The 25,451-nt window shown below is 35.0% G+C and overlaps 2 protein-coding genes across 2 annotated transcripts; one reads left to right on the top strand and one right to left on the bottom strand.

Annotated features, from left to right (window-relative positions):
- Positions 1 to 8,489: 8,489 nt before the first annotated feature.
- On the bottom strand, positions 8,490 to 11,139 carry LOC127098284 (caffeoylshikimate esterase). Its single transcript, XM_051036832.1, has 8 exons — positions 10,749 to 11,139; positions 10,607 to 10,636; positions 9,897 to 10,026; positions 9,650 to 9,796; positions 9,411 to 9,541; positions 9,179 to 9,316; positions 8,981 to 9,079; positions 8,490 to 8,904 (listed from the first exon to the last, which is right to left on the bottom strand). The coding sequence occupies exons 1-8, from the start codon at positions 11,094 to 11,096 to the stop codon at positions 8,689 to 8,691; spliced, it is 1,239 nt and encodes a 412-aa protein (XP_050892789.1). The 5' UTR covers positions 11,097 to 11,139; the 3' UTR covers positions 8,490 to 8,688.
- An 11,026-nt stretch (positions 11,140 to 22,165) lies between these two features.
- Positions 22,166 to 24,250, top strand: LOC127096391 (uncharacterized). The gene has a single exon (XM_051034967.1). It carries the CDS (start codon positions 22,166 to 22,168, stop codon positions 24,248 to 24,250), a length of 2,085 nt encoding a protein of 694 aa, XP_050890924.1.
- Positions 24,251 to 25,451: the final 1,201 nt, after the last annotated feature.

Genomic DNA, 25,451 nt, shown 5'->3' with positions numbered 1-25,451 from the left:
TCAGATGAATTCATCTGGCCAACCACCATCAACCAACTTGCTAATTTCCAACTCTCTTGACTTTATTGGCTCATGGTAGATCATATATGAATAAAATGATGAATTTTGAAGTGTCCCTTGAGAAATTTGATCAATTGGTGAGATAGCTTGTTGGAGAAGTTACTCAAGATACCTAGTCAAACTAGGGTTTCCAAGGCAAATCACCCTCAAACTCTTGAAGAAAATTTGATCAATATAACATGTAGAGATCATTGGGACTCATCTATGATGCTTATAACCATTCTTGAATCAATTCTTGGTTGTGCTCTTTGTTCATGAGGGTCTTAAACCCTAGATGTGATCAATGAATCAATGAGATCATGCCCTTCCTACAAAAGAGTTAGGCAAATGCAAAGACATATTTTTGGTATTTTGGTTAGTAAAATGATAATATACAAGTATGATATAATTACAAAGTGCTTGGTGATCTCTCCCAAAACAAACCCAATGAAAAAGGGGTAAGGAGGATGCCAAGATATGATCCCAATGTTAATGCTTATGATGAAATTGCATGAGGGATCTTAGGGTCAAAATTGGGGTCTTATAGAACTATTCGTTCCCCAGCCAGTGAAATATTGTTCCTTGTACCTAACAATACTTTCTTTTGGGCCTCGCATATACCCTTTTAGGACGACATATCGGCAGTCCACCTTGTGAACCAAGAGTTGTTTGGATGATACCCAGACATTTAATTCATTCTTTTTGGCTAAGACGCCTTTTTACTCTTTGGTTACAAGTTCACTTTCCCTTTATGGGTTCCCTTGATACCATACTGTTGGTGCAAGTACTACTTTTCATCACTTTCAATCTCCTTTGTTTTCGTGGTTCCACGAACTACAAATGCTTCGACTTTCTCATTGCATAGTGAGAATACATAGGCACGAGGATGCGAATCCTCCGCGAGCATACTCCTAAATATTCCTTCTGCCCTAAGTCACCATTCATATTTTTCATGATCCATTATCTACCTTCAATCATTGAACCGTTCACCCTAGTGACACACTGGTTCTTAGAAATCAAATACACTTCTTTTGGAATTCTATTTACACCCTTTTAGGACCATATAATGGAAATCCACATTTGTACCCAGACATTTAATTCCTTATTTTTTTGGCAAAGTCTCCGCTTTCCTCTATGGTACAAATTCCATTTATCCTATGGATTCCAATACACCTTTACCTTTGGCTTCAGACTATACCTCTTTAGTCACTTATTGCCAAACCCTTCACTTTTGTGACTTTGGTCATTCATTCCGTTCATCTCCATGATGCATTCATATTCTACCTTCATTCACTCCATGTGATATACCTATTCTTTGAGCCAAATACATTGTCTCTTTGAGCTCCATCTTATGTCACCTTGTGAACCAAAAGTTGTTTGGCTCATACCCAAACACTTAATTCTCCTTGTTTTCGGCTATACCATATAGTGGCAGACGCTTCTGGCTAGTCCACATATTAGTCAACGCCAGTTTTACTCTTAGGTTCATTTTCATCCCTTTTGGAGTTCAAACAACATTAACCCTTGGTTTAGACCATACAGTTATCACAACTTCTTTTCACCTCCCGCCACTAGTTCTTTGAACTACGGAGCTCTGAATTTCTCATTGCACTATAAGGATACGTAGGCATGAGGGGCCCAATCCTCACTGAGCACTTTATCTATTTCTTTTCCTTTCCCCCCTTTCTTTTGCGAGTAATCTTAGATATCACATCCATTCAAGCAAGAACAATTAAAACGGTTCCCATAGAGTACCATGGATGTAAAGGATGCTAATACCTTCCCCTTGTATAACCGACTTCCTTACCCAACATATCTTTTTCCCCCGTGTTTTATCGATGTTTTCCCTTTCCTTCAGGAATAAATAAAGTTCGATGGTGATTCTGTTGTATGTTCGAGCATGCGATGCATTCGGGTATATTTCCGCTAGCTTCAAGGACGGCCAAACAACACACATATTAGAACATAAATGGATACGACTGATAAAATGATAAGATTATGTAGTATATATCGTTAACCCGGACACAATCGGAAAAATTGTCCCAATCTCGGAGTAACCTGTCATACCCTAATTCTTAACCCTAAGATCTCACATCTCATTTGCATCTTTGGCATACAAGCAAGGTCACATTTTGGCCCTTCCCTTATCCATCTTTGGATTTGCGTTTTGTAGGGATCACCAAGCACCTCTTTGTTTACCTTTGTGTTTATATATTTATATCTTATCTAACCACTAATCAAAATACCAAAAATATGTCTTGATTCCCTTAAGTTTATTGTGCAAGGTAAGGCTCCTCAAGTTAAAAGCATCTCAAAGTTGGGTGGCTTACTTCTCAAGAAAAGTCAAAGTTCATGTGTTTATTTCCATGCCTTCTTCAACAAGTAACTTCAATATTTGAGAAATTTAATCAAGAGACCATCAAGGACGCATTATCTTGAGTTCATATGATCACCAACATGCTTTGAAATGCAATGAAAGTCCAAGTACACAAGCTTGTTCCAAGTGTTTTGACCTAAAAGTTAACATTTTGAAGTCAAGGTTCCAAAGATCACAACTCCTTCAATTCTAAACATTTTTCAATTCCCTTTTTTGAATATGACTCTTCTCAACATCCTATACAACTTCTTTTTATATGAAAAGAGCCAATTATTCTTGGAGGATCATCAAAAGTTTGGAGACATTATAGGTCATCTATGGACTTAGTGAAATTTGACCTATTTTCAAGTGAATTTTTGCCAACTTTCAAAGATCATAACTTATTCCATTTTCAACATATGGAGATGATTCTTTTTGTACAATTCCATTCGTGATAACCTTTACAGGTTTTCTTCAAATACCAAGGTCAAAATATGCTTGGAAGGCCATGGAATTCATTGGGACATTATAGGTCATTTTCAGCCATGAAACACTCAAATTTTTCTAAAAGTTATGGAACCAGTATTTCATGTCAACTTTAACACACCCTAAATTTGTGCTCAAACATCCAAATGTAACATTTATTATCTCATTTTAATCTTGGCCATAATGTTAACACATTGCAAAAAGAATGGGATAAAAAACCCTCTTGAGTAGGATACCCCATTGAGTTGAACATGGTGACTTGAAACTGAAGAAATCACCATTGCCTGAAATTTGATCATGACTAAAATCAATTCCAAGCCAAATTAGCAAGTGTTTTTGTCCTAAACATGTTTAATCAAACCTCCAGAAGTTAATTGATACTTAAAATGCACCATTTTGTTGAGTTTTGAGGAGTTTCAAGTCACATTTTTCACACACATGGATCAAATTCGTTTTGCATGAATTCTGCATCATTCCACACGTATTTGAATCCAATTACATTGCCTATAAATAGAGGAAGCTTTTGCCTTCATTTGCAAGATTTGGAGAGCCAAGAAACCCCTGCTGCAACTTAAAGTTTTATACAGAAAATTCAACTATCGTGTTTTGAGTTTGAGCCTATTTCAATCCATTTTCTTGATTTTATTAGCTCCATCGGTATCCTCTTAAACTTTTGTAACAATTCCCTAGCTCTGAGACCTTCTGAATTGCGTCAACCAGATTGAGCTTCATCAACTTCTGACCACCATCTGGATAAGGTAGTTCTAAGCATCATTTGAACTCAAACAAGTTACCACAATGTAGTCATTCACTCTCTGATGTTTTCCCCTAACTTATCTGGTGTTGATTGATCGTGTTCATCATTTAAATTTTGTTTCGTGGCTTTCTTATTTTTGAAACTTCTTTGAAATTCCCTTTGCTCAGTTCACATAAATGAATTTGATGCATAAGGTTGAATTCAGGATGAGAAGAGGATCACAATGGTGGTGGTCTCGTGTCTTGAAGTTACCAAACGATGAAACTCCGGTAAGAGCTCACCAGAGAAGATGACTAGAGTATTTCTCAGGTGGTATGAGTTTGGACCAGACACATTGGCGTTTTGAAATTTTTTAATTGGTTAAATTCAAATTGGATCCTGTGTTTTGATTGCAGCGTGTTCCATCGTGTTTCTCATCATTTGGAGTGTTGGATATGTCACGTCAATTAATGAGGTGTGATCCGACGCTCCTGGTTTTTTTTTCTTCTGATTTTAACTCTTTTTCTTTTATCATTTTAAATTTCTTTTTCTTTAAAAAATCGTAGTAATTTCATTTTTTATCCAAAAAATTCCAAAATAATTTCTAAAATTCTCTTTTATTTTTCTTCATCTGATTTTTATTTTTCCATATTTTATTTCATTAATTTTCTACTTTTTAATGAATTTTCTCTTTTCTCCCTTATTTTAATTGGTTTAAAAATATTTTTCTACATTTTAAAATTCTGAAAATTTTATTATATGTTTCTCATTTTATTTCCAACCTTCCATAATTTTCTTGGCCATTTATTTAGTGTTATGAAGGACTTTGTTGATTTTCCATTTTATTTCTATTTAAAAAATCATTTAAAAATACCTTTAATGCTTTTTTATTTCATTTAATTGCATTTTTAAATTTGTTTGACCTTGTGGACTTCTGTTGGCCTTGGATCATGATGATTTTGACTTCAATTCTCATCAAACTCAATAGATCTTAGGTGTTGATGGGGTGAAAATCCTAATCCACCCAAATGTATGATTGATTTTGATGATGACTTGATCAAATTTGTGATTCAATTTGGGTGTAACCTCTCTTATCCCCTTTCTTCTTCATCCCCTTCTTTTCCCTTTGATCAATTGGATGAGTTTGTGTCCATCTTGTTCATGATTTGTGGATTAGTGCTTAATGAACTTTCATCATTTCAAATCTACCTTCTAAGTGATCATGGATCATTTAAGGTACTTTGGATTGATGCATAAGTTTGTCCTAAGTGTCATGAAATATGGATTGAAGTAATGGACCATCCTCCTATCGTTTATGCTTAATCATCCCCTTTCTTTTTCTTTTCTTGTGTGGCATAGCTTTAGGAGGATAATTTACATATCATTTCTCTAGAATGTATTAACACAAACATTATTATTGACCGACCTCAGATAGTAGTGACTTCTACATAAGTCCAATTGCGATTGCTTAACATAGCGCTAAATTTGTACCAAAGACAATTGCATTTTTATAAGTGAGATTGTAAGTCTCATATTCCTCATGGTATTGTGTGAAAATTTTGCTCCTTTTCTATTTGTGAGAGCTAGTGGCATACTTGTTGATTTTATCCAAGTTGGAGCCATTCTCATAAATGATGTATAAGGTCATATTTTCATACTTGTGAGTGAATAGTTAAGTGTTCTCCAAAAAATGACCAAAACATATATTGTCTTCTTTCACTAACATTTACTAACACCTTATTATATTAACTTTATTTTAGTGTCATTTTCTTCATGTTTTTTATTTCTTTCTATTTACTTTATGCTTTTATTTTAGCATCTAATATCATATTTGCTCTTTGTCTATGTGGACTTTCATTTTATTTTAAAATACATTAATGAAGGAAAAACCCCTAAAAGGAACTTGGTTATCTTGATTCATGGACTTGTGGTTACTATCCTTGGCATATTTGAGGAGTTATGGACTTATAATTAGGATCTTGACCTTTACTTTGGGACTTGTGACTTGAGACCTTCGAAATCATCTGATATAATAACTTTGGACTTCTCTGTGAAGACTTGGCTTAGTTACTCTGGTTTCATCTGACACATGGATTACTATTTGCTTATTTTTCTTGTAGACTTGGCTTAGTTACTCTGGTTTCTCTGTGAAGACTTGGCTTAGTTACTCTGGTTTCTCTGTGAAGACTTGGCTTAGTTACTCTGGTTTCTTGCCTGACTTATGTCATAAAGCTTGCTATCTCTTGGTTAGATCTTTCTTCTATAGCTTTTTCTTTATGCTTTAGGATAGTTTCTTCTTCTCCTCCCCTTCTTTACTTTTTAAATTCTTCTCCCTTTTTCAAAACCCTTCTTATTTTCAAACTTGAACCATTTTTTCAATAAACCTTGACTTTTGTCAAGTGATTTTCAAAACCTTTTTCTCAATAAATTTCAACCATCTTAAGCATATTTAGACCAATTTCAAAGGATTAAAAAGTGCTTAAATCATTCAAACCATTTTGTGCCCTTGTGCATTTTTTCTTTTAAATCTTTTCTCAAGGCATTAGACATGAGTCATTTCCATAGTTGAGTTATAATTCTTCTATCTCCATAGTATTGATGATAATTATTTTCCATTTGTAGGGGCTAGTGGCATACTTGTTGATCCTTATCCAAGTTGGAGCCCTTCTCATAATGATGCAAAGTCCTCATACTTGTGGGTGACTAGTTGAGTATTCTCCTTAAAATGACAAAACGTATTTTCCATAAAAAATGAATCAAAACAAACTTCTTTTGTTATTTTTACCACAAACTACATGGTTTTGATCCTCCATTACACTTTGTTGGTACATAGGCATGAGGATTTAAAAGTCTTGGCAAACACCAAATCATAATAAAAATGCTTATTTTCCCATCCCTCCAATCTTTTAACAAACAACACTTTTTCAAGCTAAAATGTGCATATTTAAAGCCATGGATGTTTAGGATGCTAATACCTCCCATTTGCATAACTAACCCCCATACCCTTGTTCTCTCTTTATTAGTTTTGTTTTAAAACTTCTTTGGGTTTTCTTTGTACTTTTTCCCTTTTCCTTTGGAAACAATAAAAGCGCAGTGACGACTCTTGCTTTGCGAGTTAAGTTAATCAATAACTTAATCTCAAAATTTTTACCGCTACACAACCTCTACATCATGATTTAGTTTCTCCTTTCAATTTTTGTAACCTTTGATTTTGATATATTAATAATTTTTTGTTACAACAATGTTAACAACAAACATCACCTCAACTTAAACACACATAAAAACAACAACACTTTCCAAAAAGAAACCAGATATCACAAAACGAATATTGGTGACAGGTCTAAATAAACAACAAATACAACATATATCAAAACAAATAAAAATACTTAACCACAATATTTAAACACGATATTTATAACCGATTACAACAATCAAACTGATATCATTTGGTCCAAACATTATTTCTCTTGCATTCTTATCATTTTTAACTCGCACCCACCCACACACGACATCGTGTCTCTCAATACTTCTAATTTTCCGGCCTTCAGGTATATCTCCGTCTAACCAATGAATCAACTCTCTCTATAGTTGCTCGAAACTACAGGTGTTCCAGAAGAGCATCTCAATCGGAGGTTTGTCTCTCAAATAAATCATTTTCCCATTGCAGCGACGAAGACGAACCATGTTTGCAATATAATGAGAAAAGATACGGAAAAATGAATCACACTACACCTCTATTTATACTAAAAATTATACAACACGGATAGGTGCCAGACTAATTGGCGTAACCTCTTAAATCTAACACATAGGTGCCAATTGGGTTGACAACACTAGATACAGAAGTCAATCCAATTGGCGCCTCCTATTTGAGCAAAAAACTGTACTTCTTTCTCTTATATTTCTTTTATCTTTCTTTTATACCAATCAATATCTTAAATATACTCTATTTAGATTTCTCATATATTTCTCTCTTCTTATATCCTTTTCTCACCTCTTTTCTCTCTTCTCAATTTCTTCTTTCAACCAATCACACCCTAAATGAACTGATATGTGTAAATCACTTTGATTTTGATTGTTATGGTAGATACTAGAAACATTGGAACATTTGATATCCGTTTTAATTTAAAATTATGATTTTTTAAAAAGAAAAGTCAATTTTAAACATACATACACACACACACACATATATATATATATATATATATATATATATATATATATATATATATATATATATATATATATATATATATTCATGATAAACCTATTTTAATCAAACAAATCATATTATTATATTTATAAAATAATTAAAATATTACAAATATATAATGTATTTGTTTAATAATGATCTTAATAATAGTGATTGAAAATGTGATTATTGTCAAATGCAATTTAGAGAGGTGATTGTAGATCGTCACATTGGTGATAGTCAGTGATGGTTTACGGTGGGCAGAGTAGTGCCTAGAGTGGTAGTGGATTGTGGTGATGGGAGGTCATAATGGTGATGAGAGATATATGTCGTGGTGATCGACGATGATGAGAGTGATGGTTTACAGTGGTCAGAGTAGTGGCTAGAGTGGTAGTGGATTCTGGTGATGGGAGATCATAATGGTGATGAGAGATATATGTAGTGGTGATCGACGATGATGAGAGTGGTGGTCGACAATGATTAATGTGGTGGATGCCGATGATCATTGTGGTGGCGATAACGGTGCTTGATAGTTGTCAATAGTCAAATTAGAGAATATAAGTAGATAAAGTGGTGATCAAAATGAGGTCGATGGTTGGTATAAATGGTCAGGTGGTTAGATATAAAACGAAATTTATTTATTTTAAATTTTAAATTTTAAAGAAAAATCGATTTGAAATTAATTAAAAAAGTAAGTCAACTTCATTTTTGCCAAATGGACTTTTGTTTTGAAATTGATTCTCCAAACCAAAAACTTGGACTAGTGCCTATCCTCTTTAGTCTCATCTTGGAGCATGACATGTATACAATTCAAAGTTACGAAATCATATATGCAACTAACTACCATACTAAAATTCTTGCAATACATTCCATCAACCTCAATCATCTACAACACCTAAAATCAAGCCATGAGATAATATCATCATGAACAGAAGAAATTCTTTCATCAGGTTCACCTTCCAAAATGCCATGGTAACCTCCTTCATATATCTTTAGAGTCTTATCTTTGCTACAAGCTTTCTCATAAAGAAATTGGCTCACCAGTGGATCTGTCACCTTATCTTCTGCTCCATGAAGAATCAATAATGGAGCTGAAACCTGAAAATTGTATATAACAATGATTGCATGCAGAAAAAAACATAACGATATATAGTAGAATTCAATAAAATCTAACCTTCTCTAACTGTGACTCAATATCTTGAGTTGCACTCAAGAGTTCCATTCCGGTTCTTAATCGCGTTTTATCATCGTAAGAAACAACATTGTAACCGGCCTAAAGAGAAAAAAAATCCTAACATAATTAGTTTCTTTAAAATGATTAATCAATTACTAGGTAAACATTGAAGAACAAGGGATTGAGAAAGTTACTAACAAATTTTCTTTTCCCGGGTTCTCGTATAATCAGCTCGGTTAGATCCTTATAAGGAAATAGTTTCGCCTTTGGCATCATTTTAGACAAGAGAGTTAGCACATTCAAAACCATAGTTGATGGTATCATGCCTTTTGAAATCTTAGCACCAAAGAAGAAGAACGTGTCAGTATCGTGTATCCGATGTCTGTGTCAATGTTTCAGAGAATAATGCAACAGAAAGAAACAGACATACCTTACACATTGGTGCTACAAGGATGACTCCATCCCAATCATTAGGTTGCTTCAAATGAGCTTTAAGAGCAATTGCTCCACCCATCGACTGCCCGAATATAAATCCCGGCAAATCTCTCACCTCAGGTCTTGCTGTCAACAAAAAATAAACGTATTAAAATAAAATCGTAATCATTCGCTCCAATGCAACCTCGATCACAGTCACATAGAGAATGAAAGTCCTAATTTTAAAGGCCATACCTTTAATTTTTGTAGAGTATTCTATAACATCGTCGACCAAATCATCGAAACTCGGTACATAACCATGCAATCCTTCAGATAAACCGAAACCCTCAAAATCCATCGCATAAACACCAAATCCAGAAGCAGCAATTCTCCTAGCAATACCTGAAGAAAAAATCAAATAATGAATACTCCTTCATCATACTTGATATGTTTCTAGCTCGGTTAACAAAAAAAAAATCAATAACAGAGTAAAAAGACAAACCTTCAAAGAAGAAAGTGCAAGTACTGCCATATCCATGACAGAAAAACAAAGCTCCCTTGATTGGAACACCGTTTTTTGGCATCCAACTTTTGCAGAAAATCTCCAATCCTCTCGAATTCCTTTCATACCACTGATAATTAAAGTTAATAACTTTACATCATTTTTCAAACATACACTACCTATGAAGCACAAAGATCAATAGAAGTACGTGCGTCGCTGTGTCTGACACGTGTCTGTGTCCGACACTTATATGACATTCATACGATATGTGTCAGAAAAGTTAAACAAATATCGGAAAAATTGACAAATTTCTTCCAAAAAAATAGTTATTTTCTTTGATTCGATGGTCTTTAAATCGGTGTTTGACACTTATAAGAGAATGACATACAATGTTTAACAATTCATATAAGTGTTTTATAAAATAAAAAGTTTATATTTATAAATTTTTTGAACAAATCTTGATAAAAAAAAGGTTAAACAGCAATGTTATCAATGAGAATTAGAGATGTAAATTTTGATTAATATATTTTTAATTTTTTATAATAGATAAAAAAAATAAACTCAAATACTATCATATTTATGCTTTATATTTTTACATTATCTATGTCAGAGTGGTCGCGTCTTGGTGTTAATGTCGGAGTCTGAATTTTATAATACATTATTGATCATGCAAAAGGACATTTATAAGTAAAACAAAACAAAAAACTTACTTCTTGAGTTCTGATCCCAGAAGGTGCAGTCTATTAAATAAAAAACACAGAAAAGAAAAGATTGAAACATATAAGTCGTAATCCTAAAAAAAATGGAATACGAAATTAAAAAAAAAGTTTGAGGTATAATTGAATTAATCACCTTGAATAAGAAATGGTCTAGTTTGTGTTGCACATGAGTGAAGGCCTCTCGAACGTGTCTCCGAGAAGGTGCAAAATCAAGGTTAAGAGAAGCTATGGAATTCAAATCGTCACTAATACCATCAATCATTGACTTTTTCTTTGCGGTCAATCTCAATATTGGTAATTTCTTGAGTTTGATTGAAATGGAAATTGGATTATGATGATAGTGATTGAGTGGATTATGGTTTTGTGATCCAAATGGGAGTGTTGTGTTGAGACTGAGAGAGAGGTCCATGGTTGTTGTGGTTGGTGGAGTTTGAAGAGAGTAAGTGATGGTGTTTGTTTTGAACGATGTTGAGTTGAACATAGACTTCTATTAATCATGTATAGTTTACGTTGTTGTCAACACACGTTTTTGAGGTTTGAAAATTTGACTATCGTGTCAATGAAAATAGGCTTGTTTTAATTGTGATAATTTCACTAATAGAGTGATACGTTTATATGTTTAAATAGATACACTTTCCAATAACTTTTTACACTTTTCCAATATGAGAAGCTATATTAATAGTGATACATTGAATTGTTTCAAAAGAAATAGTGATCCATTGAAGTTTTTTTTTTTGTTTATACTAATAAAAAAAAGTGGAATTGAGAGGTTTTATAGAAAAATATATATATCAATTGAGAGTTTTTTTTTTTTTTATAAATAGTGGCATTTTTAAATGCCACATAATTCACATAATAAACAAATATCTTCAAATATTATATCCGTTGTAATATATTGATTCACATCAATCACTTTTGATAAAATTGAATGTTTCTTCAATTTATTTTTTTATAAAAAATATCAGTAAATATTCTAAAAGCAAACTAAATCTAAAAAATATCAGTAATATTTTACAAAAAATATCAGTAATTTTATTTTATGATAGCTAGATGATAGTACTAGTGAAATTATATTTTGTACCACAATATAAGTCGCTTTATAATATCAATGAATCATTAATGATATGTTTTCTATTATACCCTTAAATATATATTATTCTCTCTTCTTTTAATTATATTAATTTGTCTTTCCAATATCATTAATTAAGGACAATTTTGTAAAATATTTCACAATTTCTCATTTTTATATCATAATTATTACATTTCTTCTTACGTATAAAATGTCAAAAACGATTTATAATAAAAAGACGGAGGGAATAGTGTTCAATGCAATAGCTTGCTGTCTATAGTGAGCATTAGATGTGGGCACTGTTCCAATTTTCTTCACTTTTATTCTTAGCCTCTCACTACCATTCCCACCTTTAAATACTCCAAAGCTTCACATTTTCTCTCTCTTTTTTAATATAAATTACACAAATTTTCATTTTTTGGTTAAGGTTACAATTAATTTTTCTCCCTAAAAATTACACAAATTTTTACTTTATAGTTAAAGTTAAAGTTAGTTCAAGTTACCTTGTGATAATTTAGTAAATGCAGAACTTACCTACTAGCATAAACTCTTGCAGAACTATTTGGAAGTGCTTATTCATAAGTTGTTTTCATTTATTTTCATAAGCTCTCTAAAATAGTTTACGAATAATTGCCTATAAATTATATGAAAACAATTCTTTACTTTATTTTGTCATCAAATAATATTATGCATAAGCACTTATATAATAAGCTCTTTTTTTAACCAAAGAGAGAAAGCTATGAATGTGAATGAGCATTACCTCTTGACATATTTGTCCATAAAATTTCCTTTAGCAATAACACCTGCAACAGAGAAAACAAGACCAATTCAATGTGCATAAGAGTTGTATAAGAGTCCTAAATTATGTTTGAGTTTAACAGCAAAAAAATAAAATTTACCCAAATATTAATAACAATACTATTATCAAAACACAAGGGTCAAGTTGGAGGTTTCATTGACACTCGTTAATAAACTGATCCAAAACAAGTTTTCCACAATCAAATGAGTCTGGACAATCATCATTGTCCACTTCCTTTTCTAGTTAAGATAAGTAATAGTAGAAGAGTTAAATGAGGGAACAAAAGAAACCTGTGATGTACCACTGCATAACATGATAAAGAACACAAATAGTTTACACACAGATTCTCACATTAAGTGTACAGAGTTTACTAAGCTAATGGACTTTGTGCTATTATTTTGGGAAAAACTAGTCTCTCTAAATAATCAATAAAGGAGTATGTACTCCATTTTTGTTCATAACATGATGAAGAACACAAATCTACAAAAATATTAAGAGCATCCCTTGGAGTATGTATTCCAATTCTGTTCATAACATGATAAACTCAACAATATAGTAAGTTCGTATGCATTATTGGGATTGAAGGTTCCAAGTGATGCGCATGTGGTTTCTAAGCTAATGGACTGTGGTGCTATCATTCAAAGTACCCTAAAGGCACTTTTTTACACGAAGATATCAAGAACTTGAACTTAGACAAAAATAAACAAATGAATATAGAATAATATATTCAAATAATACTAATCTTGTGAAAGAGGATGTCAATTTATCACTTGAGTCTCATAAATATCAGAAATCCTATTGTGAAAAACGAAAGAAATATTACTTTGAAATTGGTGGATTGTGGAATTGTGGATTGTCGAGTAGCAGGATGGAGCAGTTGAACAACCCGATTACGAAACTATAGAATGTGGAGCAGCAGAACATAGCCGCAAAAAACCTGATTGCAGAACTGCAGAATGCAGGTTTGCGATTGAACGATTGAAAGATGGTTCCAATAACTGGTAGGGTTGATCATTAGAGTTCCATATTGGTACTGATACTGAAGAGGTGTGGTTCTAATTTCAAAACAATGTTAGGGTTTGAATTTGAATGATGTGAATGAATTAAAATCGAAAGGATTTACGGAAAATTGATTGGAGGCAAAAGATTAAGAGAAATTAGAAATTGAAGCTTCGAGGTAACTGCAATTCGAAATCAAAATTATCGAGAGAGAGAGAGAGGATTTAGTTGAAGAGTATACCAAGGAGGCGATAATGATTTTTTAAAATTCATATCATAACATTATTATTATTCTTATTCTTATTACTATATGTTTTTTTAAAAACAATATTACTATTATTTAATATAATTAAAGTTTTATTTTATTATATGAATAAACCAATGAAATAGGGGGATGAGATAAAGGTGCACCTACACTTGTGGAAATTTGTGAAACACTTATGAAAATATTGGCGGTTGAAACCACCATTGTATTACTAATATTATGTCATTTGGTAAAACCGCCGTAATCAACTGTAAATTATGGTGTTTTAAACTAAAAGCCATAATTTATGCTGATTTTTGTAGTGATTATAGCTAAGTTATTGGCAACTATATTAAAAAAAGTCATGCATAATATGATATAGACATATTAGTCTGCTTTTGTAAAAATAGGAAAATGTTAGATGGTGTTTTAGTTATCAATAAACTTGTGGATTTCTCAAAAAAGGCAAAGGAGAGAATGTATACTTCTAAATATTGATTTCAAAAATGCCTGCTATAATGTGTCTTGGGACTATCCTAGGAACATTATGAGAAGGATATGATTTGGTGTTGGATGGTTAAGATGGATGGAGGCATGTCTGTTTTCGAGCAGTTTAACCATTCTAGTCAATGGAAGCACTGCACAACCCCAAAGAGGACTGCTTTAGGGAGACCCTTTGTCTCCATTTCTATTTTTAATGGTTGCAGAAGGATTATCAGGACTGGTCAACATAAATATTTTCTATTATAAAAGAATACAATATTAATTCTGGATATCTTTTATGTTTCAACTAGAATTGTATACTTCAGTTTTCAGTCGACCAAATATTCAAATAGCTAAGGCCTAATTCATCTCAAATTCATTTCACGTGGCCCAAGGTATAAATCAATTCACACGAGAAAGCAATATACACTTTATGATATCCACATTTGATTATACTCATCTTGAATCTTAAAATTCCTTGTGTGGTTGAGTGCTAACTATGTAGGTCCACCCCGCACTGCCGTATCAGAGATCAATACCACCAACTCAAGAGGTTCAGTTCTCCAACTACATCAATTTATGATTCCTGAATGGAACAGTGGAGTCTTCTGCGGGAAACAACTTCTGATTCATACGATTTCCATGATCTCAGATCCAACTTTAGATATACCTGTTCGTAACCTCCTCATGTCAAAAGATCGAGAGTATTCATATTCAAATGCAGGGATCCATCACATTTAATTTGTGTAGTTATCATTTCAGCAACAATTAACCATATCTCAAGATCTCTAATTTCCCTCAAGATCTATGTGAATGAGAAGAAGAAGAGAGGATCTTAGGTAATTTTCTTGGAGGCCATGCCTAGGGTTTATGGTCCATCCTCCTGTCTAATGTCACCTCTATCTCTCGCCGTGAAAGTGATACTCCTCATAGCGGCGACGATGATATGACGAGTTCATAGTTAATGCACGGTGCAAATATTGTTACACCCTAAACTCCGAAACTTATAAATAAGAGATTACTTGACAATTTAAGGTGTCACCAACGATAACCCTTCAAAAAACATATTAATTTAGAAAACACGCAATGGAAAATAATCATCATACAACACCTGTCATCACATGCTCACCTTTACTTAGGATATCATCGAACATAATCATATTAAACACATAAATAAAACATATTAACTTCAATTTGAATCTTATAAGGAATTAGCCTTCACAAAACGAGGTTTCAAAAAGAGGTTTTAATATCCAACTCAAAACACTGCGACATAATAGTTATTAAAACTCAACCACATAAGCAAATTAACATCAAACATAATAAATGAAACATCGTCCCCCCTAGTGTTATAGAATCGGAACACGACGACTAATAATAAAAACGATAACTAATGAAAATAACTCCCAAGAGCTATTTCTCACTCACAACATAAACTCTACTCCAGAGTATCTGCAAGATGTCCATGGCGGAAAATATCAAAGAAAAGGGGTGAGAATTCACATCAATAAATGAATGGTATAAATTTCAAGGTAAAATTCAAACATCTACCCATTGAACAACAATTCCACAACATCATTCTCACACACAATCCAATCAACATACACAAAATAATCACATACTCATCATGTAAAATTATGCAATGAGACTCACATCCTTAACTAGACGCATATGCATGTGGTACCAAATCATCATCAATTGGTTCGCTCAGTGTCGCACCCCAAAATTTGACTTTGGCTTTGTTGACCACATCTTGATTAATCTCGTTGTCTCGTATTCATCTCAATTTCTTAAACTTCACGTGACAACTGGTTTGATTAGGTTTTGTGTGTTTTCGTTGCTTACCGTGTTGTATTTCGTTGTTTTAGCAAAACCTGGCCGATATCGTTGCCTCGTATTTATCTCGCTTATCTCTTTTGTGTGTGGCATCGCTTCGATTAGGTTTTGTGCGTTTTTATCTATTTAATTGTTTGTTTGTCGGTATTTTAACAGTATTTCGAATATATTAGAGTTTTCGTATTGTCCGATTATTTGTGATTGTGTTTGTCAGCGTTTTCGTGATGTCATGTTGATTTTATTATTGCCTAGGGTTGTTTATTTAATTACGTGTTGTGCCGTGTGATTTAATCGAGTCTGTTTGAGTCGTGTTGTTGATTTTACTGGTTTACCGGTTTACTGGTTTATTGGTTTTATCAATTTGTCTGTTTTGCTGTGCAAATTGTCATCATTTTTATCGCGTTCGTGTCGCTCGATTTTATCGTATTTTAATCGTGTGCCGTTTAATATTATTTGTGCTTAATATTAATTGTGTTTAGTTGTTAATTAGTTTATTTAATTAGGATTAATATTATATTAGTTTATTATTATTATTATTATATATATAAATATATATTATTAATTTATGTTAGATATTTTTTAGGTTTCTTATTGTTTAAGTAATCTAAATATATATTATTAATTTATGTTAGATATTTTTTAGGTTTCTTATTGTTTAAGTAATCTAAATATATATTATTAATTTATGTTAGATATTTTTAGGTTTCTTATTGTTTAAGTAATCTAAATATATATATATATATATATATATATATATAGATGTGGTTAGTAAGAAAAAAGGAGAAAAAAGAGAAAAAGGTGGGATCAGTAAGAAAAAACGTGTGGTGAGAGAAACAGAGAATTGAAAAGAAATATTTTTCCAAAAGCATTACCGTATTTTCACTTGTTCTTCATTTTCGGTAACCCAAAATCGTCCCGATTATTCACCGAAACACAAAACCGATTTCATATCTTTGAAGTTCGTTGAGTCCAGGTCACAAATATCCAAGGTTCATTTCATTCCGGCGTCGTTTCACCGATCAAAAGCGACGTTGAAGTCAGGTACTCACGAAGGCAGCCAGCACTGCGTCGGTCACGGTTTCCAGCTTTCGGTCGATCATATGGACGATCAGAAGTTCATCCTCTTCACACAAGGTAATATTCTTCACTTATCTCTGAAATCGGAGCCAGCACTGCGTCGGTGACGATTTCCAGCTTTCGGTCGATCATTTGGACGATCAGAAGTTCATCCTCTTCACACAAGGTAATATTCTTCACTTATCTCTGAAATCGGCAAAGTTCCGGCTTGCCGACATGTGTTTTTAATTATTTATATTATATATATATATATATATATATATATATATATATATATATATATATATATATATATATTATATATATATATATATATATATATATATATATATATATATATATATATATATATATATATATAATATATATATATATACATATATATATATATATATTACTTTTGTCTATTATATTATTTGTCTAAATGTACATATATATTATTTTTGTCTACTATATATTTATTGTCTAAAATATATATATATATATATATATATATATATATATATATATATATATATATATATATATATATATATATATATATATATATATATATATATATATATATATATATATATATATATATATATTACTTTTGTTTACTAAATATTATTTATCTTTTATTATTATTTTGCATATATGTTTTATTTAAATGTTAGTTAAATTAATTTTTTGTTTAAATGTTTATTTTAATTAAATGTTTATTTATATCAAATGTTTATTTTGTCTAAAGTAAATGTTTATATTGTTTCTTATATTTGTTTATGTTGTTACTAACCGTTTCGTTTCAGTTTCAGCTCGATTAACTCCACTAACTATTCGTAATACTAACTATTCATAGCTAACTGTGTTGTAATAATTTACTTTCTCGCATTTTTTATTTTCTGTATTGTGTGTTTAATCGTATTGTTCACATTTTATGTTAAAAAATCGAAAAATCCAAAAAAGAGAAACCCGATGCGATTCCAACGGTCGCCGTTTAAGAAACCCTTTTCACACACTCACAAGCTTACTCTTGGGCTTCCTTATAATGAGCCCATTTATTTATTGTTTCAGGGTTTAGGCTCATTCAAATCTTTTGCCAGCTTTGGCTTTTCAGTTTAAAAATATTTTCAAAAGGACGTGTCAGTCTCGAAGCCTCCCGCCTAGGTCGAGCAAGAGATGGCAAGACACGCCAATCTAAAATCAACAAAACAGACTTTCCCCTTTTCTTTTGGGAGAACTACGCGGATTCTGATTTCTCCATTGCGCCTTGGAGATACGTAGGCATGAAGTCTACAACTTTATCGAGTCCAAAAGCAATAAAATCAAGTTCTTTTCTCATCTCCCCAATCAAACGATCAAAGCAAAAAAAGCAAAGCATTCACATAAACATAAGCAAAAAGGTTCCTGTTGAGTACCACAGATGTAGAGGGTGCTAATACCTTCCCTTTGCATAACCAACCCCCGAACCCGTAACTCTAAAGGGATTTATCGTTATTTTTCCCTTCCTCTTTTTTGGATAAAATAAAAGACGGTGACGACTCTTGCGTTTAAAATATTTTTCAAACGGGTTAAGTTCAATCAATACTTAATCTCGTGAAAAATCCCGCCGCGACAGAATGGCGACTCTGCTGGGGAAATACATGATTAAACTTATTTGAGGGTTTAGCCTATCTTTGCTTGTTTATATGTTTGCTTTGTGAATATTTGCTAAATTGTATTGTTTGTAATGTTTGTTATTTTGGGTTTTTGGGGATACTTGTGATAAATCCTATACCCGGATTTGGGGCACATTTGAGATAGGATGGATGATAATTCAGGTTGACTTGATAGGAGACAATCCTTACCAAGTTGACTTGAGCCTTTGTCCGCTTGGTGGAGGCCTCTTTGAGGGTGATAGTGCTAAACAAGTCATTTGTGAGGCATTGTTGCTTTCGACGGGCCCGTGAAGCCAAGGACCTTAGTTTACCTTTACCCCATCTTGGCCTTACTTAGGATGTGATGCGGTGACCACTTCGGACCAAAAGTCTGGTTTGGTTGATACGCGATATCACACTCAAGCGAGATTCTTTTGAGAATAATATTGGAAAGCGAGCAGTTGCTTAACCCGGTATTATCCGAAGAAGGATCCATAACCTTGGGAACTTTTAGAACCCGTTTGGCAGGTGAACCTTAGAACTTATCTGGGGGCTTTGTCCTAAACTCCATGCTGGTGATGAACTTTGAACCTTGTATTGTTTGACCATGTTTGTGTTTGTCGCATTCATGCATGACATGCATTCATTCCCATCATTTCAACCTTTTTCCAAGGAACTTAAAGTGAGGATGGCAAATATTGCAGGAAACATGGATTTTGGACGGAGAAGTGTGAAAAAGTACAATCTCATCAATCCAAAGATAGATGAACTAAAGAAACTGGTTTCTTCGATCGCAGATCCTATTGGTTTCAGAGACAGATATGGGGCACTTATATCTTTATTGACACTTAAGATGGAAGAAGGGTTATTGCAGACATTAGTACAGTTCTATGATCCAGTCTATCACTGTTTCACATTCCCAGACTATCAACTCATGCCTACATTGGAAGAGTATGCCCAGTTGCTTCACATCCCAGTTGCTGATACAATACCTTTCTCTGGTTCAGAAAAGTTACCCGAGCACAGTTCTCTTGCAAAAGTGTTGTACATGAAGAAGTCAGAATTCAAGAATAACTTCACCACCAAAGGAGGACTTCCAGGTTTCACTGCCAAGTTCTTAATGGGGAAGGTTTCTTATTTTGCCAGTCAAGGTTGTGATATTATTGTGGAGCATCTGTTCGCCTTGTTGATCTACGATTTGTTACTATTTCCTAATATTGAAGGTTTTGTGGATTCATATGCTATACGCATCTTCCTAAGTGGTAATCCTGTTCCAACTTTGCTCGGAGACACCTATCATTCCATCCATTACCGTACTTTGAAAGGAGGAGGAACCATAGTCTGCTGTATACCGTTACTCTACAAATGGTTTGTCTCTCATCTTCCTAAGTCAGCTACTTTTTGGGATCGCAAGTCAGGACTTCAGTGGTCACAGAGGATTATGTCTCTTACCCAGTCAGATATTGCATGGTATAGTAGAGTTTTAGACGATGTGAAGATCATTGATAGTTGCGGGGAGTTCCCCAATGTGCCCCTCATGGGCACAAAGGGAATCATTTCTTATAATCCAGTACTTGCTAGGAGACAACTCGGTTACCCTATGAAGGACAAGCCTCCTAACATTCTTTTAGAAGGTATTTTCTTGAGGGATAACGAGGAGGACCCTACCATGAAAGAGAGAGTAGTAAGAGCTTGGCATCGTGTTTGTCGCAAAGGGAGACTTGAATTGGGTAAGAAAGATTGTACCTCCTATGAGCCGTACCTCCAGTGGATCAGAGCCAGAGCTACACAGTTGAAAATGCCATACCCACATCATGATCCTATCAAACCCGCTCCGTTGAAGACCCCCTACCTTCCGCTAGATGACAAAGAAGAACTCCAAGCCACCTTGGAGAGGGTCAAGAAAGAGAGAGACGCTTGGAAGGATAAGGCCCAGGTGCTCGAAATGGAAAATGAAGAACTTCAGAGACAGTTAAAGGAGCAGAATGGAGAAGATCGTGCAGGTAAACGTCCAAGGGTGCAAGAGGATTTATTTTCCTCAGGCACAACAGATTACTCCCAGATTCCACAGTCCTCAGGTGCATGGAAAGGTCTTGTAGACAGTTTGGTGAAGTTGAAAGCTTTTATGCAGAAGGCCTATGAAGAAAGAATTGAGAGACTTGAAGGACAACTCCTACTTGTTTATGCTCGTCCTGATGACACATGTCCTTAAATGGTTTTCTTGGTTGTATTTTGGGTTGATAATTTTGTATATTTTGATAAAAATGCTTAAAATGAAAAATTTTGTTTTGTTATCAAAAATGTTTGCAATTCTATCTTTTTCTTCACTTAGAGTTCCTTGGAAAATCATTCATTTTGCATATCCATGCATCACGTGCATACAGGTTATCTGTCTTGGTCCAGTCTTCTAACAGTTGCTTCCCGCCAGCAGATCCATTTCAAGCCGACGCATAATTACAACACAAGAGCCAACTACAAAAGAAGAATGGAGATAACAGATAACGAGAACCGAAAATTGAAAGCTCAGGTTGACCGCCTTTCTGCTATGGTCGAGACATTGATAGCAAACCAAGCAGCCCAAGCTGCTCAACTTCAAACAGCACAAGCTCAGGTTGCCGAAGCACAAGATGCACAGATCCAGGCGCAAGCACAGGCAACAGAGATGCGCAACCAAATGTTAATCGCCCGTCTACAAGCAGAGGAAGCCCAGGCTAGGGCTCAAGTTCATAATTCAGGACAGACTTCGGCACAGAATCAACCTCAAATTCAGAATCAGACAACAGCAGCACCCGTCACTACAGTCATCGCTTCAGAAATCCACGCTGTCCCAGTCACTTCTGTTACCATCACAGCATCCCGTCCTTGGGAAATACCCAGGGATCTTAATCAAGATAGATATCAACAAGAGTTCGTTCCACCAAATGCTCCTGTCTTCACTAATGTGCCTCCCGTTGTTCACTATACTCCTCACCTAGGAGAACCTATCTATCACGGCCCTACCCCAAGTGAGGATCCTTGTCTCAATGATAGAATGGATGAATTCCAGGATCAGTTTGCGGAATTACAAAAAGAGATAAAAGCTCTTCGTGGGAAAGAACTGTTTGGCAGAGATGTAAATGATATGTGTTTGGTTCCAGACGTAAGGATGCCAGCAAAATTTAAACTACCAGAATTTGAAAAGTACAAAGTAAGTTCTTGTCCACAGACCCATTTGGTTATGTACGTGCGAAAGATGTCAATGTACACCAACGACCAAAGGATGCTCATTCATTGTTTTCAAGACAGCCTTACCGGTGCAGCTTTACGCTGGTATATGGGATTAGACAGTTCTCAGATCAAGACTTTCAACGATTTAGGCGAGGCCTTTATCAAACATTACAAATACAACCTTGATAATGTGCCAGACCGAGATCAGTTGAGGTCCATGCAACAAAGAGAAAAGGAGACATTCCGTGAATACGCGCAAAGGTGGCGCGAAATTGCAGCACAGGTTGTTCCACCTATGGAAGAAAAGGAGATGACGAAAGTGTTCTTAAAGACTCTTGATACTTTTTATTACGAGAGGATGATTGCAAGCGCTCCTACAGACTTTACTGACATGGTAAACATGGGAGTCCGTTTAGAGGAAGCAGTTCGAGAAGGGCGTCTAGTTAGAGAAGGAAGTTCATCTTCAAGCGGGGCAAAGAGGTACGGCGGTTTTATGAAAAAGAAGGAACAAGAAACTAATGCTGTGTCCTATAATCATCCAAGAAGGATCAATTATCCTTACCATTCCCAACACCAACATATAGCAGCCGTGACTCCAGTAATCACTTCCGCTCCAGTTCAAGTCCAATACCCTCAGCAGCGTACCAACCGCTTCCAACAGAATACTCAGTATCAGCAACAACATCAACCTCAACAACATCAACATCAGTTACAACAACGTCCACCACAGCAACAAAGAAAAACCAATTTTGATCCAATTCCGATGTCATATGCAGAATTGTATCCAGCTTTGATCGCTAAAAACCTTGTGCAACCACGACCACGACCTCTTATACCAGAAGTGCTACCTTGGTGGTACAAGCCAGAGGTATCTTGTCCCTTTCATCAGAATGCTCCAGGTCATGACTTAGACAACTGTTTTGCTTTAAAGTTGGAAGTACAGAAGTTGACAAGAGCAGGTATCCTGACCTTCAAGAGCATGGGTCCCAATGTGAAGGACAATCCAATGCCAAGTCATGGTCCTTCATCAGTGAACAATATAGAAGTTTGTCTCAATGAACAACGTGTTACGAAGATAGAGGAGATTCGGCAGTCTTTGGTTGAAATTCATTCTGTTTTATGTGCTCATGGTCTATTCCAACATGACCACCAGATCTGTGGTACATGTTCAGTCAATTCAAGAGGTTGTAGAAATATTCAAGATGATTTGCAAGGCGTCCTTGATCAGGGTTTGATTCAGATTTCTAGACAAGTGAGTTCTCCAGAATCACAAGAACAAGAGGTGAATGTCATCATTCCTTGCTTCAACATTCCAGAGAAAGTAGAGATAGCTTATCATCCGAGGGAGCCAGTGGTGATTTGCCCTCCGGGCCCAATGCCTTACACTTCAGATAAAGCGGTCCCCTACCGCTATGCAGCAACTATTATTGAGAACGGTAAAGAGGTCGAGATTAAAACCTTAGCCTCAGTTACCAATATCGCAGCAAATAGCCGAATGACGCGCAGTGGCCGCGTGTTCGCTCCGCCGGTTATCCCAAGTAGAAATGTTGAGAAAGATCCAGTAGTCGTGGTACCAGTGACAAGAGAAGCAGAAGGGCAAACAAGCAATTCAACCCTTGATAAAGAAACAGATGAACTACTTAGAATTATCAAGCTCAGTGACTACAAAGTGGTAGATCAGTTGCTACAGACACCGTCAAAAATCTCGATCCTGTCCTTATTATTGAATTCAGCTGTCCACAGAGAAGCACTACTGAAGGTGCTTGATCAAGCCTTTGTAGAACAGGATATAACAGCAGAGCAGTTCAACAATGTTGTAGGCAGCATCACTTCGTGCAATGGCTTAGGCTTTTGTGATGAAGAACTGCCAGAAGAAGGAAAGAATCACAACTTCGCTCTCCATATCTTAGCCAATTGTCAAGGGGATTCTTTGTCTAATATCCTAATTGACACCGGTTCATCTCTGAATGTCATGCCCAAGTCTACCTTGGTGAAGCTAAAGTACAAAGGGGGGCAAATGCGGCATAGTGGAATTATTGTGAAAGCGTTCGATGGATCAAGAAAATCAGTCATTGGAGAAGTTGATTTGCCTATTTGTATTATACCACATGTATTCCAGATCACTTTCCAGGTTATGGATATAGTGCCAGCTTATAGCTGTCTGCTCGGACGCCCATGGATTCATGAGGCGGGTGCCATTACATCCACGTTACACCAAAAGTTAAAGTTTGTCAAGAATGGGCAAATAGTGACGGTTAATGGGGAGCAGGCTATGCTGATTAGCCACCTTTTCATCGTTTAGTGTGATAGAAGTAGACGAGACGGCTGTTCAAACTCCATTTCAGGCCCTGACCATCGATGATTACAAGAAAAGTGAAGGTTCAATCGCGTCATTCAAAGACGCCCATCAGATTGTCAAGACAGGTCCTACAGAAATGTGGGGCAAGGTGATAGAGTTGCCAGAAAACGTTAACCATGCAGGATTAGGCTTTGTTGATGGAAAACAAGTGCAGACTTCAGTGGTGCGACCTTTCAAAGATATCTTTCACAGCGGTGGGTTTATCAACATGGTAGCAGTTGAAGAGGATACTTTTGAGAAAAAGACAGAAGACGAAGGCCCCAGATTTGTGACACCAAGAGTAGTTATGAAGAACTGGACCGCAGTTGACATCCCACATTGTGTCCACATATCAAAGTAATTAAGCTTTTCAGTTTTCAAAAATCTTCCGCTTTAGCCCAAAGCGCGAAGCATTAATTTTGTAAAATGGGCACTTTTGTCAAAAACGTACTATCCATGAAAAAGATCTTTTGTGTTCCTATACACTTGTGTCCTTTTATCTTTTCAGCTTTTTCGGAAAATGGTAACACAAAAAAAAAACCTTAAAAAGAACACATTTTTGCATGTCATGGTCAGTCCTCTAAAAACAATTGTTTGTACAGGTTACTTAAACCCGTTGAACACAATGACATCATGCCCTCTCCCAACTTTGAACATTCTGTATTCGAAGCTGAAGAGGAAGAGTGGGATGAGATTCCAGAAGAGGTCGCCCGCCAGCTTGAAAATGAAGAAGACATTATTCAGCCATACAAGGAGCCTTTGGAAACAGTCAACTTGGGTTCGGAAGAAAATGTGAAAGAAGTCAAAATTGGAGCATTGTTATCCCCACAGGTCAAGGAGCAATTGATCAGCCTGTTGAAAGAGTATGTAGATGTGTTTGCTTGGTCTTATCAAGATATGCCTGGTCTCGACACTGACATCGTAGAGCACAAGCTACCTTTGAAGCCAGAATGTCCACCGGTCAAATAGAAATTAAGAAGAACACATCCAGATATGGCCGTCAAAATTAAAGAAGAAGTTCTGAAGCAAATAGATGCTGGTTTTCTTGCCACTTCAGTGTATCCAGAGTGGATAGCAAATATTGTGCCAGTTCCTAAGAAGGACGGGAAGGTACGAATGTGTGTCGACTATCGTGACTTAAATAGAGCAAGCCCAAAGGATGATT

Source organism: Lathyrus oleraceus, chromosome 6 (genome assembly GCF_024323335.1).
Source record: "Lathyrus oleraceus cultivar Zhongwan6 chromosome 6, CAAS_Psat_ZW6_1.0, whole genome shotgun sequence".
NCBI classification, from domain to species: Eukaryota; Viridiplantae; Streptophyta; class Magnoliopsida; order Fabales; family Fabaceae; genus Lathyrus; species Lathyrus oleraceus.
Note: the sequence above shows the minus strand (reverse complement) of the source record. Positions and strands in the feature narration are given on the sequence as shown.

Coding starts and splice junctions, on each gene's coding strand:
- LOC127096391 (XM_051034967.1), top strand. CDS start 22,166: ATGCAACAAAGAGAAAAGGAGACATTCCGTGAATACGCGCAAAGGTGG.
- LOC127098284 (XM_051036832.1), bottom strand. CDS start 11,096: ATGTTCAACTCAACATCGTTCAAAACAAACACCATCACTTACTCTCTT. Junction 10,637..10,748: donor TAGACCATTTCTTATTCAAG/GTGATTAATTCA, acceptor TTTATTTAATAG/ACTGCACCTTCTGGGATCAG. Junction 9,542..9,649: donor ATACTCTACAAAAATTAAAG/GTATGGCCTTTA, acceptor TTTTGTTGACAG/CAAGACCTGAGGTGAGAGAT.